Genomic DNA, 17,520 nt, shown 5'->3' on the forward strand with positions numbered 1-17,520 from the left:
CACTGAAATCCGTGGGTTCCCTATTCTTTCTTCGCCTCTCATTTCAGATTCTGCTTGTTTCTCCATCCTTTCCTTCTTCCTCCACCCTTCTTCCTCCTTCATTCCTCTTTTTCTTCCGCCTCCCTGCTTCTTCTTCCCTCTTCTTCCTTCGCCTCTCTTCTTCCTCCTTCATTCCTCTTCTTCTTCCGCCTCCCTTCGTCCTTCTCTCTCCTTCCTTTTTCCCTCCGCCTCCCTTCTTCTTCCTCTCTCCTTCCCTTCTTCCTCCTCCATCCTTCCTCCTCCTCCCCCGGCGTCCCTTCTTCCTCCTCCTCCCTCCTTCCCTTCTTCCTTTCCGGCCCTACTTCCTCTTCCCTCCTCTTGCCCCCCGGTCCCTTCCTCCTCCTCCTTCCTTCCCGTCCCTTCTTCCTTCCTCCTCCCTTCTTCCTTCCCGTCCCTTCTTCCTCCTTTTCCCTGCTTCCTCCTCCCTTCTTCCTCTTTCTTCCTCCTCCCTCCTCCTCCCTCCTTCCCTTCTTCCTCTTCCCTCTGCTTCCTTCTCCCTGCTTCCTCCTTCCCTTCGTCCTCCTCCCTCCTTCACTTCTTCCTCCTCCTCCCTTCTTCCCTCATCCCTCATCCTCCCTCCTTCCTCCTTGTCCCTTCTTCCTCCCCAACGGTTAAAAAAAAAAACCAGAAAAATATTTTTGGCTCTCGGCTGGAGTAATATTTTCGGATTTTTTTTCGTTTTGAGCTCCAATGGTAAAAAAAAAAAATTCCTGTTTGATGAAACTGAAAAAATTGTTCAATTCTACAGTAAAATTCCAGCCTATCAAACGCTACCTTACTGCAGCAAAGCAGGTTCTGCTACCTTACTGCAGCAAAGCAGGTTCTGCATTTAGATCTTTCGTGAATAGTAACTTGAACAATCTTTCGTGAATAGTAACTTGAACAAGGTGGTATAGTTTTGATTTCTGCTATACCACAAAGCCAAACTACTGCTGCGTATATCATATACAGCTGTTCTTGAGATATACAAAAGTTGAAATCAGCTGCTACCTCATATTTTTTTTTATTTTAGTTACAAAATATGGTAAAAGGTGCATTTCATTACTAAAAACCATAGCTAATCAACTGGTCATCACTAATGCACCCTGTGATGGTTTTCAACGACAAATAAAAAATAAACCATTCGGCTGAAGTCTGGCTATATATATATATATGTATAAAATAATGTGTAGATTTTTCTTGTCATATAGCAGTGATGTCAACTGAATCTTTTCTGCTTAACAAGATGAGTTTTGAGCATCTGAGATGCATGAGAAATGACTAGCATCTATTTTATTTTGCATCAAATTTTCAAAAACATAAGTTGAAGCGCCGTCAGATTTATCTGGAGACGACCATCAACAGACACATTATAATCAACATCAGAAAACGCTTTGCCAATTGCCATGTGCATCAAAAGAGACACTACGATCACGTCATAAGCCAATGTGAATATCGAGTACGGGCTGTCTTTCTTGCAATTAATGTAAAAGAATTTCTTACTACAATTTTGATTTTTCATCAAAAGATTTGTGGGTCATCACAACAAATATTGAACCAATAGAAGCATCTGACATTTCATGAACGTTTTGACAATGCGATTGGGGTCATCACAATTCTCCAAGATTCTTCTTGGAAGAATCAACTTCGAAAGAAGGCAACTATGAGTTCACAATGGTTTAAATCCTTAACCTAACCCTGGTAGGAGTTGGAAGTTTTTTTTTTCTTGCTCTTTGATTTTTTAGTTCTAATGAGATCACCCGTTACAAAATAGGAATCTACATGCCCCTCGTTTCTTGTATTCAGATTTGGCCAACCATCTTACATTTGCGAAAATTTTTCCATAGCTGATAGATTCAAGCAATGTCATATTGCTCTCCACATGGTTCTTTGTTAGTCTTCCAAATATGTTATGCAGTTTAAAAAAAAAAAAAAAGTAAACCTTTAGCAACTCTTGGTTTCAAAGAATTTAATAACCATGACATAATCATTATCTGAGAGCCATTTTTCACGCTTAGGGTCAGGCATATCAGGTTTAGTATACTTGCCTTAATCACTGTATCTGAGTTGGCTTTCCACTTCAGAAGTAGAGACGATTTTCACCAGGTCAAGTAATGTAGGGCATCAAGCAAAAGCGGAATCTTCAACTGAGGACTAACCTGGTTTCCGATCATTGTTTGATACTGTCTTGTTTCTTCATAACGAGCAACGCCTTGATGATGAAACTCAACCATGTTATGAAAAAGATCCCACGTTATGCAGAGGCTCTTCTTTTTTTTTTTTTTAAAATCAAAGATGGATAGCACAGGTTTCTCTAGAAACCTAAACCTCCTGGCTCTGACACCATGTAGTGAAAGAGAAGAATATTGGGAACTTCTATCTTCTTTAGAAAAACAGGAATATCTTTCTATCCATCAAAACACGACTCTGACTCTCATTCAATTCAGTATATTCTTTGAAGCTTTTTGAAATCGATGATAAATCGCCACCTCTCCATGTTTCTTAACGCCACCCATCCACTGGTACCAAGTTCACTCAATTCCCAGTGCATGTTCTTCGCATCCGGTCTATGAAATGCGAGCAACCTGCAGGAGTGGCAACGTCCGAACTTGAGTCTGCTTACAGGAAATGGCAGGAACTGGTAACATATCTTCAGTTTTTTCTTTTTTCATCTGACATTTTCATCTGAATAAATGATGGATCAAATGCATTATGCATGAGAGATCTAAAAGAGTAGCATTTTCTAGGGAATGAATGTTGGGGGCGGGCTTTACCAACGCTGAACTCTGTCTACATCAGGCTCGTGGCTGAGCATTATGATAGCCTATTAAAATGAGAGCTTCGTTCTGGTCTGTTTGATCCAGAAAAAGCAGGTATCTGACATGGGGTAAAACCGAGGCCGGGAAAACACTCTCAAGGAAAAAAAAGAAAAAGAAATTGGCCAAGTTTGACGGAATTCACTCCTAATGCTGGATCAAAATCTAGATACAAGGCTGGACCTCTCAGAAATTGCACAGATGAATCGACCATTTCTTGCGATTGCTCCTCGCCTGAAAACATTACGAGACCTGGTCAGGCATCTGACCTGCTTTCCCCTCTCGCAGGCAAACTTCATCCTTCTAAATAGGAGTCTTCTAAGTTCTGCATGGCAAGAAGACAGAGACAGGGACAGAGGATGGAAGTGAAGACAGGTGTGAGATACAAACACAAAGACATATGCCGACAGTTTAAAATGGTGATAGAGAACACAAACCTTCATCTAAAAAATGATCAGGAACACGCAAAAGTTTGAAGAAAAATTTTCATTTATTCAAAATTTGTACCTTACCCTCTGGTTTAACAAATAACAATAGAAAAAGCGTAACAATTTTTTACTGCATGTACATACATTTGATATTGGAACATTTCACCTTCACCAGCAAAAGGAGAGTTTAGCTCGGACAGGAATTTTCATAACAGAATCTCTGGATGCATTTGATTTGCTTTTCCCAACTTTTGCAGCCTCTTCATAATTTTGCTGGCTATGTCATTGTATGCTTCTGAAACAGCAGAATTAGGTGCTGAGATAACTATTGGGCTTCCTTCATCGGATGTTCTTCTAATTTCTAACTCCAGAGGTATCTGCACGAGAAAATGTGATGCTCTTGTCATCTAAGTTGGAATGTCAAACTGTGATAAACAACAAAAAAAACCTTTATACCACTTGAAAATCAGGTAAGATTGGCAATCTGAAATTGCACCTTGGAACCTTGGTCCTTGCCCAAGAATGATGCAATTTGATTGTTTAATCAATCATACAGACCTGGATGAGTTAACAAAACCCATTATGTGAGTCTATAATACCTCTCCAAGGAACTCCATGTTCATCTCATTAGCAGTTCTAAGTGCACCTCCATGGCCAAATATATGAGAATGTTGACCACAATAAGGACATTTAAAGCAGCTCATGTTCTCTATCAGTCCCAATATCTGTAAGGAAACATTGGTCAATTAAATTACATAGAAGTTAGAACATTATATAGTGTTACTTCCATCTCGTCAGTGACATGGCATTTCACAATATCAACATTCCTTGCAACCAACTGATGATAATTTATTGGATGGCCATTAACTAGAACACAACATGTAGTGCTACTAAAAATTACAAAAATGAGGTCTATGTCACAGTAGAAAATGAAGTAGGCCTTGCACAAGTTACTCAACCTAATACCATGTAAAGCAAAATAAATATCAATGTTTCACTCATATACTTGGATAAGAAGGCTGCATAAATAATTGCCAAGTAACCAAAAAAAGAAGAGAGAAAAGACCCGAGGGACAATAAGGGATGGATCAGATAAGAGCATGTTCCAAGCACGTGCTACAAGCAGTGGTTTCAGGAATTAAAAATGCCAATGCATATATGTAAATGCACATGTACACAAAGGGTCTTGCCATAACAATGTAATACAATATATCACATTTAAAAGTTGGTTTGCATTTCCTGTTAGAATCCAAGCAGAAAGATTAAGTTACTGTGCCTGATAACTGCAAAATTTGTGTGTATCAATTTTCTCATTAAGAAAAAGCATTCAATTGTTTTAAGTCTTCTTTTCACAAGGCCAGTTCATAAGTATATTAAAGCACTTTTCCTTGTGTTTTGGCTAAGATAAAGTATATGCACATGTTAGTCAAGTATCTGGTCATATTTTTTGCACTCGTGCAGGAAATGTTACTAAGGTTTCAAAACTAGCAGTTCACCATACAGGGACTTCAACTTTACGAAACATATTCGCCCCTCTCCGAGCATCCAGTAGTGCAATGTCTTGAGGAGTTGAAACAATCAAGGCACCTGCAAAAAACAATCTTTAATAGGAAAAAAAAGCTGAAGCCAATGAATGCATGTATATGTCATACCAATCTTTGCCACACATCAAAAATGGAAAGAAAAACTTAGAAGGATATAACAATCATCCAATGGAAATTATTGAAGCAGATGCTCTTACACTAAAGTTCTATGGAGAATGATTGATATGAGAACAACAAAGGATCATATCCATACTTGATGATTGCCATATTACATGAGTTTGGGTGTGGGTTGCAGGTGCATAGAGGACATAGATGAAAAGTATGCTGCTACACTAAAGATGAACTGAGCCAGCATTATGTTCGGCAGGTTGATAAGACTGGAACAAGACAGAGAAGCCATGAGTACCTGCTCCAGACTGCTACAGTCTAAGAAAGAATATTATTCGGATCATCCAAGTCTCAGTACATTAGATATTTGTAGACCAGAACCTAGCTATGACATAAGAAATCTCAATGGATCTGGATAGATTAGACCTGACCAAACCTAGTTCAAATGAGCAATATAAGTATATAACTGAATAAACAAAGAAGATGTCCTGTACCCAAGATAGACCCTAACATCCAACAGCAGAGGACTTTAAAAATAAGATCGGTTTGCAACTAGGAACTCTCACAAGTAATTGCATCAAATGAATGGATCATATTGATTCAGGTCTCGAAAAGTAAGAATTTGCAAGTCTTTAAGTAGGCATTAGAAGCAAAACTACCATATAATTATGCTTCAGTTTCACAAAATTAAGCTAAAATTGTCCATTATCCTTTATTTTTTTCCATTTTATGATAGATATTTCAATACTTTAAAGTTTAAATTCAGTTTTCACAAAATAATATGAGCATTTCATGGACAATGTATATGGAGATATATGAAAATATACCAGACAGCACGCTGAAATGCAAAAACAGTTCTCTAGAGCACATGAAGCTCATGTATAATGTTGTTAACGTGTTGGATTCTGAGTGGATCACAGAAGGTGCAGATCAGTTTAAAGTTTGTACCACATCTACCAGATCCAATTCAGGAAAATTTAGGGGTCACTTAAGCTGGACAAGGTCCAGTTAAACAAGAATTAGACTAATCCCAGAACTAGGCTAATCAGACTCCATGTCCTGGGAAGAATATTTATTCCAGAATGTCCTGTTCTGGTTCTGGTACCTCTGTCGAAACAGACCCTGTTCTCATTAGCACAGGCCGCCGCCCAACACAATTCTACCTATAGATGACACGAGAGCTTTGGTGTAGATAGAGCAGTTAACATTTAACTGAATTTGGTAAGGCAATCAAATTAGTTTGGTTTGCCCTCAAATTGCAGTTTTTCGTATGTGAATAATTCTGAATAATGTTAAAACCTGCTAATCTATGTCACATAGGTACGGGTACAGGTGCAGGTACGGATACCGGTGCGGGTATGAGTACGGACCATTTTCAAAAAATTTGGGTGCGGGGGTACGGCCATACACACATGCAGACATATATATATATATATATGTCAAAAAATTTCAAAATGAATAACATATCATAAATCATGATCCAAAACACAGTATAGAAGTAATTAACATACAAATATATCAGCTTTCTTGATTCTCCGTCGCATCATTAATATTAGAAGGAGCAACAGGTTACGCTTTTAAGATATATTGACATCACTATGGTTATGACTCACACTATTATCGAAGAGTCAAGTTATAGAGAAGGAATGAATATTTGAAACATTGTATGGAAGATTTTAAATGAAAAGTTGTGAGGAACTATGTACAAGAAAGGTTTAGAGTGAAAAAGAAAACAAGAAAAGAGGGGGATTTTTAATTTTCAACTCAAAAACTGGACAACTTTGGACTTTGTCAAAGTTGAACGAGTCCGAAAATGAACAAAAATGATCCTGGGTACGTTGACCATACCCGATACTGTGTTGACCGTACCAGGGCCGTACCCGTACCCGTACCCGTACCCATACCGTAGGGCCGTGTGACATAGCTGCTAATATATAGAGACTATCCAATTAGGATAAATGCTTAACAGGATCTGGGCTCAGAAACAGTTTTTTTCTATGGGTACTTTAAGTCCAATCAATTCACATCACAATGTCTCGAAATTGTAGGTTACACCCAAGCTAAGCATTGGAGCTGTAGAACACGGAAAATAGGAAAGAGGAATACAATGAACACGATGTAACACGGAAAAACCCTCAGCAAGAGGGAAAAAACCACGGCTGAGGAGGAATTGGTGCTCACTAGCAACTAGACTCTCTCTCTCTTAAGATTTCATTAACTCTCACAAAATTAGGGTTACAATCTTTAAGTAAGGCCCAACAAGGGCTACACGATGGATCAGGTATGGATCTAGACCCGGTCCCGAGACCCATCTAATATGTTTCAACACTCCCCCTCAAGTTGGGCATACATATCAAACATGCCCAACTTGGATACATTTCTCTCGAATGAAGTCGAAGATAGAGCTTTCGTTAGAACATCAGCTGTTTGGTCTTCAGATCTCATGTAAGGAAGTACAAGTTCTTTAGCATCAATTCTCTCTCGAATGAAATGCCGGTCAATCTCAACATGCTTTGTTCTGTCATAAAGCACAAGGTCGTTGGCCAAGTTGATTGCAGACTTGTTATCACAATACATCTTCATTGGTTCTTCAACCTTTATACCAATATCAGTCAACAATACTTTTAGCCACAAAAGCTCTGAAACTCCCATAGCTACTGCTCTGTATTATGCTTCAGCACTGGAACGAGAACAAACATCTTGCCTTTTACTTCTCCACACTATGAGATTCCCTCCCAAATAAATACAATAGCCAGAGGTGGACCTCCTAGTGTCAATACAGCCTGCCCAGTTTGCATCTGAATAACCTTCAATCCTAAGAGTGTCTTGCTTGACATACAAAAGACCTTTGCCAGGATTTCTCTTCAAGTAGCACAAGATCCTGTCAACAGCCTTCAAGTGGGCATCCGTGGGAGCATGCATGAACTGACTCATCACATTCATAACAAAGGTAATATCAGGTCTAGTGAGAGTAAGATAAATCAACTTCCCTACAAGACATTGATATTTTCTTTTGGCCTCTTCACAAAGAGACTCCCCATCTCTACGACTTAGCTTCTGGCCAGCATCTAGAAGAGCAGAAGCTGGTCTACACCCCAGTTTCTCGGTCTCCTTTAACAAATCTAGAGTGTACTTTCGTTGATTAAGCACGAGGCTAGTCCCAGACTTAGCAATTTCAATGCCAAGGAAATATTTCAACTTACCAAGGTCCTAGAGATCAAATTCGATCGCCAACAGTTTCTTTAACTTAATTATTTCATCTTCATCATCACCTGTGACAATCATATCATCAACATATACCAACAAAATAGTAACCTTTTGCTCATTTCTCTTCACAAAGAGTGTATGATCTCCATTCCCTTAATGGTACCCACATTGTCGCATGACAAGTCTAAGTCGTTCAAACCATAATCGAGGAAATTGCTTGAGCCCATATAAAGCTTTCCTTAGCTTGCAACATTTTCCAGGTTCCTCATATCCTGGAGGCATACACATATATACTTCATCTTCAAGGTCTCCATTGAGAAATGCGTTCTTGACATCAAGTTGGTACATCTTCCACTCCTTCATCACAGCTAAGGAGATAATGACTCTGACAGTCTTCATCTTCGCAACAGGAGCAAAGGTCTCCAAATAATCAATCCCATATTTCTGACTAAACCCCTTGGCCACAAGACGAGCTTTGTATCTTTCAACACTTCCATCTGGTTTGTGCTTGATGGTGTAGACCCACTTAGATCCAACCAAGTGAGCCGCCTCAGTAATCTTTATAACTTCCCATGTCATGTTTCTTCTCAGGGCTTCAATATCTTCTCGCATTGCATAAGTCCACTTGGGATCACTTTGAGCCTCAGCAACATTCCTGAGAATCATAGCCAAAGAAAGAGAAGATACAAAACATTTGTAGTCCTTGCTCAGTCTATAATATGAAACAAAGTTACCAATAGGATGTTGAGTACATGACCTGACACCCTTTCGCAGGGCGATGGGAAGCTCTTCACTTGCAATAACAGTCTGAATCTTTTCTTCAACAGGTTGCTTCTGAGCACGACTTGGGTCATCCAGGGAAGGACTAATTGGATTGGGAGTAGAAATCTCACCACTTGTCATCTCATCAGTACATACTCTTCGCCTAGAGTAAACTTGCCCAAACAGACGATTGCATTCCTCTCCTGCCCCAGTAGAACACTCTCCATTTTTCTCCTGTTTAAGCACTTCAATAGAAGGACCAACAGATTCACGCCTGTAGTCTAAAAAAATCTGTAAACAGAATTTCCTGACTCGAAGAATACTCTTCCTTTGACATAGAATTCTCCCCCTGAAGAGGATTCTCACCAAAATATGAAGCATGTTCAAGGAAAGTGACATCTTTGGTAACATAGGCACGACCAGTGGAAGGGTCCCGACACTTATACCCTTTTTGAGTGGGAGAATAACCTAGAAATATGCCCTTAATAGACCTTGGATCAAGCTTTTTAATGTGAGGACTATGATTGTGAATAAAGCAAACACAACCAAAAACTCTTGGTGGAAGAGAGAAATGTTCACGACTCTCCGGTAACATAGAGTGAGGCGTTTGCCCATTCAACACACGACTAGGCAAACAGTTTATAAGATACGCACTGGTCAACATAGCATCCCCTCAATACCTTTTTGGAACATGACGTTGAAAAAGAAGAGCCCGACTCATATTCAATAACTGACGATTCTTTCGTTCAACAACTCCATTTTGAGGAGGAGTATAACTACAGGAAGTCTCATGAACAATTCCCTTTTTTCGAAAGAATCTATCAACAGACTGACACATATACTCACGAGCATTGTCAGATCGAAAGGTCTTAACAGATGCTCCATATTGAGTTTCTACATAAGCAATGAAAGTCTCTATGACAGTAGGAACTTCACTACGGTCTTTCAACAAGTAGACAATAGTGTTACGAGAACAATCATCTATAAATGTGATAAAATATTGAAAACCATGACAAGAAGGAATCCCTGAAGGCCCTCACACATCAGAATGAATCATGGCAAATACCTCATTAGACCGATGGCTAGACAAAGGGTATGAAGCCCTAACATATTTGGCCAGGTGACAGACATCACAGGACACCATAGTCATATCTAACCTGGAACATAAATCAGGAAACAGCTGTCTAAGAAGTCCAAAAGGCAGGTGTCCAAGGCACTCATGCCAACGTAGAATCAACTGAAGGGAGTCCTCTCTGTTCTTCGTTGCTTGAGTGACTGCCGTCATGAGAACTTGAGCAGTACGCATAGGTAAACGAATAGTCCATCAGAAGTCAGACCAATCTCAATCCTCTTTCCTGTCTTCTTGACGAAAGCTTATACCCATGAAAGACTTTAGGATCGCCGGTCATGTGGTGAGTAGCGCCACTGTCGATGATCCACTCTCCCATACAGGAATCCACCATCACGCCGATAGAACACCCAAATTTCTCCCGGAACAAAAAGTGCACCAACACCCAAATCAAAGCTGATAACAATGCCAAGAGGAATAGCACCAAAGCCCAACAAGAGTCTCAGGGGCTGTAACACTCGGCGTCACAGGACGGCGACGCTGGGCGGCACAAAAAACACAGCAGGAGACAGTCGCCTGACCCACACAGCAGACGTTGGGTACCTGCAGTGACAAAGGGCAGCCATGGCAATTGGGAGCACGCAGCAATTGGCGTGAGCAGAGGTGCTGGAACTCTACAGCAGATCCCGCAGGAGAACACTGTCGCAGGGAGTAGAGGTAGCGCTAGACGGAAAGGGCAACACTGAACCGAACGAACAGGAACCGTCGGGCGGTGCAGAGACAGAGGGGCGTCGGGCGACAGCAGGAAGCAAGAGAGGCGTCGGACGAGTAACGACTAGAACTGTGCGGCAGAGAGAAGAGCGTTGACAGGCAGAACTAAGCAAAACTGGCGACGCTGAGTGGGGCAACGGTGGAGCAGGATATCACAGCGACAGTCTCTGGCAGCGACAGTATACCGCAGCGGTGATGTCCGGCGGCAGCACTGGTGTCAGGCAGAAGGACAACAACAGCGGAAACAGAGAGACACCAGTGAGATGCCGGAACTTCACGGCGGCGGTGGCGGCGGTAGCAGCAGCAGCGAGTGAGGGAACGGTCAAGGCCAAAACTTCACGATCGCCAAAAAATTTCCCAAACTCGTTGGCTCTGATACCATGTAGAAACATGAAAAATAGGAAAGAGGAATACGATGTAACGTGGAAAAACCCTCAACAAGAGAGAAAAAACCACAGATGAGGAGGAACTGGTGCCCACTAGCAACCAGACTCTCTCTCTCTTAAGATTTCATTAACTCTCACAAAATTAGGGTTACAATCTTTAAGTAAGGCCCAACAAGGGCTACATGATGGATCGGGTATGGATCCAGACCCGGTCTCGAGACCCATCTAATATGTTTCAACAGGAGCAATGACATAATTGTTACTCAACCTGCTGACACCCCCACCCATTGCATCTCCGTAAATTTTAACAACATGAAGCCTGAAAATCATTAACGAATATTAAGCATGTAATTCCAATTAAAATATGGGCTTTTCCTGAACATTTAAAATCAAGCTCTCCATTAATCACACGATAAATAGATAAATCTCAGAAGATATCTCTGAATTTTTCTTCAAGTGCACCTCTTTATCAATATCAACTACATATAACCTGTCAATTGCAGCCTCTGTGAAATAGACAACTGAGCATCACCAGTGCCGGGTGGCATGTCAACCACCAGAATATCAAGTTCTCCCCACGTGACTCCCCTAGTCAACTTTTCAAGAGCACTCATTACCTTCAAGTACATGCGAGGAAACAAAAATTTTGTAAGCAGAAAAGAACCACCACACTCTACTTATATCATCCAAAAGATCAGACCTTGCAGCTACATAAGTCATGTTAGAAACAAGCAATTTTGCCTCTAGTCCATGAATCTTAACAGCAAGTCAGGCAATATTTGAAAAAAAATCCATAATAATAAAATAATTTAGAAGATAACCTTGTGAAGAAAAAGGGCACATATTTCAAAAGAATCTATAAGGAAAACGGAGATTCATGGTCACCAATCAACATGATAAAACTCTGGCTTCTCTTGGTTATTCAAAGTTCCAATGTGTTTGGTTTATTATAACAATTTGCCAGATCTCTATGTATTATTCATACGCTAAACATTACTCATCTGGACTAGTTGATAACACAAAGTGAAATAGATAATCACAAATATCTCTCAATCAAGCATAAGATGTGTTAGGCAAAAGCTGCCAGATTGTAGACACCTCTTTTTTTCCCCCATCACACGTGGAGGGCGATCAGTTCAGTTCATTCTCAATAATGAAAGAAAATATGTGGTGCCAACCATTATCAGTACTGTCTGCTGATAGATGGATACACATGGAAGAATAGCTGCAACTTAATTATGAGATAACCGGATTTGACTTAATGATTTAATTTATATTCATATCCAGATTTAGTCCAGTGACAAACTTAAGAAGAATTAAATATGCCAGAAACAGTTCAACTTGATCTAGTGTCCCATTCATGCCAATCTGTGGCCTAATGTTCCAGACAACCTGGTCCAGGGCCTCATTCTTGTTAATCTATGGCCTATATTCCCTTCGTGCCTACTTAAGGTCCTCAGATAGTCAGACCATGTCAGTCCACTATGTGTCCGGGCAAGCATAACCCCAGTTTGTACCTGCCATTCTGCCCCATTCAAACCCTGAGGATGATTCCATTCCCTGTCACCATTCCTATAATCATAAATTACATACTCCAGACAACTTGAACTTTCTCCACATTAAGTGTCATGAGCTATTCAATCTGCAAGCTCAGGAATTCTGTTGAGCGAATTATTTCCAAACTTCATTTTCGGAAATTAATCCATAATATGAACACAGAGTACACCCAGCTAGGAAAAATAGACATTGACGTTGTTTCATGATTATTAGCTTTCCATAAGGACTGAAACATCAAAGGCACACTAATTAACAGCAGGCCCAACATATAAACCCACTAACAAGTTGAGAAAAGGAAAAGAATCAACAGAGAGCCAGAACAATTTCAAAGCAATTAAGGGATTCCAGATCCAAAAGGAACATGCGAAAGAAAAAGGAAGAGGTAACACACAGAATACCCACTGTATAAGGACAAGCAGCTCAAACAGGATTATGGAGCACATTAAACTAAGAAACAACGAAGGCCTACTATAAAAATATTTACCATAGGACCTCTCCACACAATTGGAGAATCCTTGTCAACAAGAAACCCAATGGACATGCATTTCACTCCATAGTTTTCCATAGGCACCATCTTCAAATCTGTAAAAGAAATAACAAAGAAAATTGCAATGAAAACGAACAACTTAAATGAGAAAATTAGAAAATACTACAAATTGACAGGACTTTCATAAATGATAATGCTGAAACATGAAATACATGCAGAGTGACATGTGTGGCACACTTTAAAACCTTTTCTTAAGACTATATGCTTGATCTACCAGATAAGAATGATCTAGTTCAAAGTAGACCATTGCGGCAAACATCATTCTTGGGTTCTTATTGGTGAGACTTTTCTTGGATACTCAACTAGAAGTTTGTTTTTCTTGGGAAAGTCTAGAAAATTTGAATTTATTGAAATTACAAAGAAACCTAAAAAAAATTTAAAATAGGTTCTAAAAAGGATTTTTCTCAAAAAATGCAACAAAAAAAGTACAAAAGAAAAAGAACACTGTGGCATTCTTTAAGACGACAGAATTTTTTAATGTTCTTCTTGTTCTTTATTTTCTCTTTTTCTGCAATTTTCTAAAAGAAACGACAATATCTGTGAAATAGAATGATTGATATTGATGGCATTTCTGTGAATTTCCTTTTTAATAAAAACCATATGCATGTACCTACATGCTTGGTTCTACAACAACGAGGACCTTTTGGTCAATTACCATGCATAAACAGGCATTTACATTACTTTCAAGATAGTGGCTCAAAAATTCAAAAAATATTCTAGTATCAGAAAATCATAATTTTTTTTACCAGAAAGCATTATTTAGGTCCTTATTCTTAGTAAACAGACCACCATGAATGTCTTTTTACATTGTTCAATTCGTCAACAGGATATTAAAAATTTTCACTAATTTCAGTTGTTATGTACAAACGAGATGAAGGGAAACCTGGACCTCAATCCTCGTGGCAGCTGTGGTAAAATCCCTGGGTGCACTTCCCAGACCAGAACATCAGTTGTCATATTCAGTATAGATATGCACACCCATGCATATACTCAAACACATACATCCTTACATACATATGTAAAAATGGGGGACTTGTTGTGTTCAGTTAATGATAGAGGTCTGGGCCAACTTTATGCTTTTAAGATCCACTGATCCACCAAAAAAGGTTCGTATTCGTATCAATGATAAACAAATTAGCACCATAAAACAAAAAACAATTAGGAAACAAGAAAAGATAAAGCTATGGACACTTATAGCAGAATAACAGAAGCCTTTCTGCGAGGTCACATGGCACATAAGAACATCATGAAGCACCCATTTGAAAATACCAGAACTTAAATGGTTGCATGCTTGCAGGCTTCATAATCAAATGAGAAAAAGATCTAGAAAAGCCAAGGATTGGATGAGATAATTTGATCATAAGGATTCTGGTCATAATTTATAATTATCAAGGCAAAAACATAAGTTTTTCTGTGTAGCGTTTGCTAATCCACACCATATTGTTTAATACTTCAAGAAATTTGACAAATATAACTCAGCTAATTATCCTCTGTTCTAGGGGATCTGAATTAACCATTTGCTTTCCCAATACATTGTCGTCGTGCCAGGTGGTTCAGACGATTTTCACCAAAACTCTATAAAGTATAACAAACAAGGATCAACTACCATATAAAAAGGTGCCATGAAAACTAAAAACAGCTGGACAACCTTCAACACTAAAGGAACGAAAAACAAGTTTTCCTTTCCAACTTCCACATAACCAATGTCCAACCTCTCTCTCTCTCTCTATCGCTCTCGCTCACTCCACCAGCCTGTTGCAGTGCCATCAGCACATTACGAATTTGTAAGCTATTCATTATTGAAAAATTTAACCAGTTCAGTTTCTTAGAGCATCGACGCAACTTGTAACAGCATTGCAGGAACCCTACCATTATACACGACATACCATTATTCTTTGTAGTGGCATTGCACGAGCTGTACCATGGTACATAACATGTCAATATTCTTTCTAGCTAGTCCCAGAATGGGTTATGATGCTCTGTATTGTGACCTATGATAAGAACTCACAAATTTTGAGAATAAAATAAAAAATGGTATCCGCAATTCCACATCGTGAAGGAACGTTACTCAAATTACTACTTACCCTGGCTCACTTCAGGCTTTCCTTGGAGTTTCATCATGGTAGGGATAGACGGCCCATAGATATCAGCGTCGAGCAATCCCACTTTCAACCCGCACCTTCTTCCCAGTGCAACAGCCAAGTTAACTGCTCCAAAACAACCACAAAGCTCTCATATCTCACAAGAAATCTAAACACTGACATCCTAAAACTCATAAAGAAAGTCAACTCACTATCCAGATTTTCACTTAAGCTCTACACAATTCTTCTATTCAACAAAAGACAAATCAAGAAAGGGAAAAAACAGAGAACCAACTTCACCTGCAGTCGTCGATTTCCCAACACCGCCTTTTCCAGATGCAACGGCTATGATATCCTTGATTCCTTCGATCGAAGGCTGAGTTGCTGGTACTCTCCTCGCTTTGTCCACTACAGAGGTGGTCACGAACCTCGGGGCAGCCTTCGCGCTCTGTTCCTGCAATTTGTGCAACCAAGGTTCAACGGGGAACACGAACCCAGGGGTAGAAGTCGATGATGAGACGCAAGATGGTGGCTGACCAAAGCTGTTGGATACGCCGAAATCCGCCATCGACGTCTCGAGAGTAGTCGAGCAAGTGCCATCGTCACAGAATCTGCAGGGAGGAGCGATCCCTCGAGTGACCGAGTCTCGGACCGAAGCCAACGCTCAGACTGAAATGCTCATTTTGTGTTGGACTCGTGTTTGAAAGGGCGACAAAGAGGTTAAATAACGTGAACAAAGTGACAACGAAATTGCCGATACGATCATTCCAAAGGCGTATCGAGAACGTTTGTTGACTCCAGGTTTTAATCACGGCAATCCTTAACAAACCCGCATAGTGACTTTGGCACTGAGTAGACATCATAGTTCACAAATATTTTAAAATGAAGACAATGTTCTTTATGTCAGTGGCGTCGAATGGAGATATCATTTGACAAACTTACAAGTTCTAAATTATCCAAAGGCAGATTCTCTCTCCCCCGCTGCTAGGTAGTGATTTCACTTGGTTCCCTCCTCTCTTCCGTATGCTAAACCGTATCTTTTTAATTCCGGACTAATTATCCTTTTTTCCTCTTGTCTCTGCTTCTGTCGGCCCCAGACATCTTTCGGATCATGCAACCCTGCTTGCCCATCTTTCGTTTTGCTCGGCCTTGCCTCGGGCTCCGCATTTTTGTTTTGAGATTTGGTGGCTTTGCGCTAGGAGTTTTGTTGTGGATGTCCCCAGTTAGTGGGCACAACTTGTCTCGGGCAAATGGGCTGCATTTAGGCTGTCCCATAAGCTTCATGTCATTAGAAAGCAATGAAATCCACCTTTTGGAGAGAGAAATTCCCTGCTATCTCCACTTGGGACAATGAAATCTTCATTCTCTGCTACTCGACTGCTCTCCCTCCATCACTTGGTGCAGGAGTGGTGCATCCGTGGCTCCATCCATTGGTGGTAGTGCTCTAGGATCTTTTGACAATCATTGATCTCCTGACAGTCATGATTGACCTGAATACTAGATTCTTTCATCTTTTAGTAACCACTTGTGCTTTCTCCTCCTTCCTATGGTTGTGTCTGACAATGGTATTCTTCCCGCATTGACTAGTTTTTATCGTAGCTTTTATCAAGTCCTCCATCCACCTTTCTTTGACAACATTCCCTTTCTCTCGTTGTCTGTCTTGCACACGCTTGTTCTTGATCATTCTTTTATGCCACAGGAGATTAAAGCTGCTGTGTGGGGCTCAAAGCTGGCAAGTCGTCTGGTATAGACGGTTTTCATATTGAATTCTTTCGTACTTCCTAGGATATTTGTCAGCCTGATATCTCTGCCTCCTGTGTGAGGAGTTTGTCGTCAACTCTGTCGTTCTTGGTGAGTTCAACACAGCTATTTGCGTTCTTATCCCCAAGCTTGCCAATCCCTCTAATGTTCGTGATTTTCGGCCCATCACCATGTTGGGATTTCTCCTTTTCATGCATATACAAAACCAAACGTATATACCCTAAAACAGGATCATGCTCATGCTAAATCATTGAAATAGACAAAACCTTAAACTAAAGCGGAAGCGTACCTGAATCCATCTGAACTGGTGCACGGGAAGATCACAGCAGGGTCTTCCAGGATCTTTGCGGTGCACGTGAGGTCTCTCTCAAATGGAGAAGAGGAAACCCTAGAAACCAACGTTTCAGACAACCATTGCACGACCCCAGGGACCACTACCATTTTATAATGAGGACAATTATGAAT

General features: G+C 40.2%; 1 protein-coding gene across 2 annotated transcripts; it reads right to left on the minus strand.

Moving 5' to 3' along the window:
* Positions 1-2,712: 2,712 nt before the first annotated feature.
* LOC116256118 (iron-sulfur protein required for NADH dehydrogenase, mitochondrial) lies at positions 2,713-15,996 on the minus strand. 2 transcript variants are annotated; one of them, XR_007573609.1, is made up of 9 exons: positions 15,832-15,996; positions 15,595-15,748; positions 15,298-15,420; positions 13,151-13,248; positions 11,600-11,726; positions 4,764-4,849; positions 3,862-3,987; positions 3,407-3,639; positions 2,713-3,159 (listed from the first exon to the last, which is right to left on the minus strand). XR_007573609.1 is itself a non-coding variant. In XM_031632335.2 (8 exons), exons 1-8 carry the CDS (start codon positions 15,892-15,894, stop codon positions 3,469-3,471), a joined length of 948 nt encoding a protein of 315 aa, XP_031488195.1. In that variant the 5' UTR covers positions 15,895-15,995; the 3' UTR covers positions 3,306-3,468. The 2 variants fall into 2 exon arrangements, 1 of the variants encoding a protein (XP_031488195.1); XM_031632335.2 differs by lacking the exon at positions 2,713-3,159 and having other exon boundaries at positions 3,306-3,639; positions 15,832-15,995.
* Between the last annotated feature and the right edge of the window lie 1,524 nt (positions 15,997-17,520).

The sequence above is a fragment of the Nymphaea colorata genome, chromosome 6, assembly GCF_008831285.2.
Source record: "Nymphaea colorata isolate Beijing-Zhang1983 chromosome 6, ASM883128v2, whole genome shotgun sequence".
In the NCBI taxonomy this organism is placed as follows: Eukaryota; Viridiplantae; Streptophyta; class Magnoliopsida; order Nymphaeales; family Nymphaeaceae; genus Nymphaea; species Nymphaea colorata.

What these genes read in the sequence shown, in the direction of transcription:
- LOC116256118 (XM_031632335.2), bottom strand. Translation starts at nt 15,894, where the DNA reads ATGGCACTTGCTCGACTACTCTCGAGACGTCGATGGCGGATTTCGGCG. An exon ending in TTGTGTGGAGAGGTCCTATG is followed by an intron (nt 11,727 to 13,150) that starts GTAAATATTTTT and finishes ATGTACTTGAAG; the next exon opens with GTAATGAGTGCTCTTGAAAA. An exon ending in TTCGTAAAGTTGAAGTCCCT is followed by an intron (nt 3,988 to 4,763) that starts GTATGGTGAACT and finishes GTTTCCTTACAG; the next exon opens with ATATTGGGACTGATAGAGAA.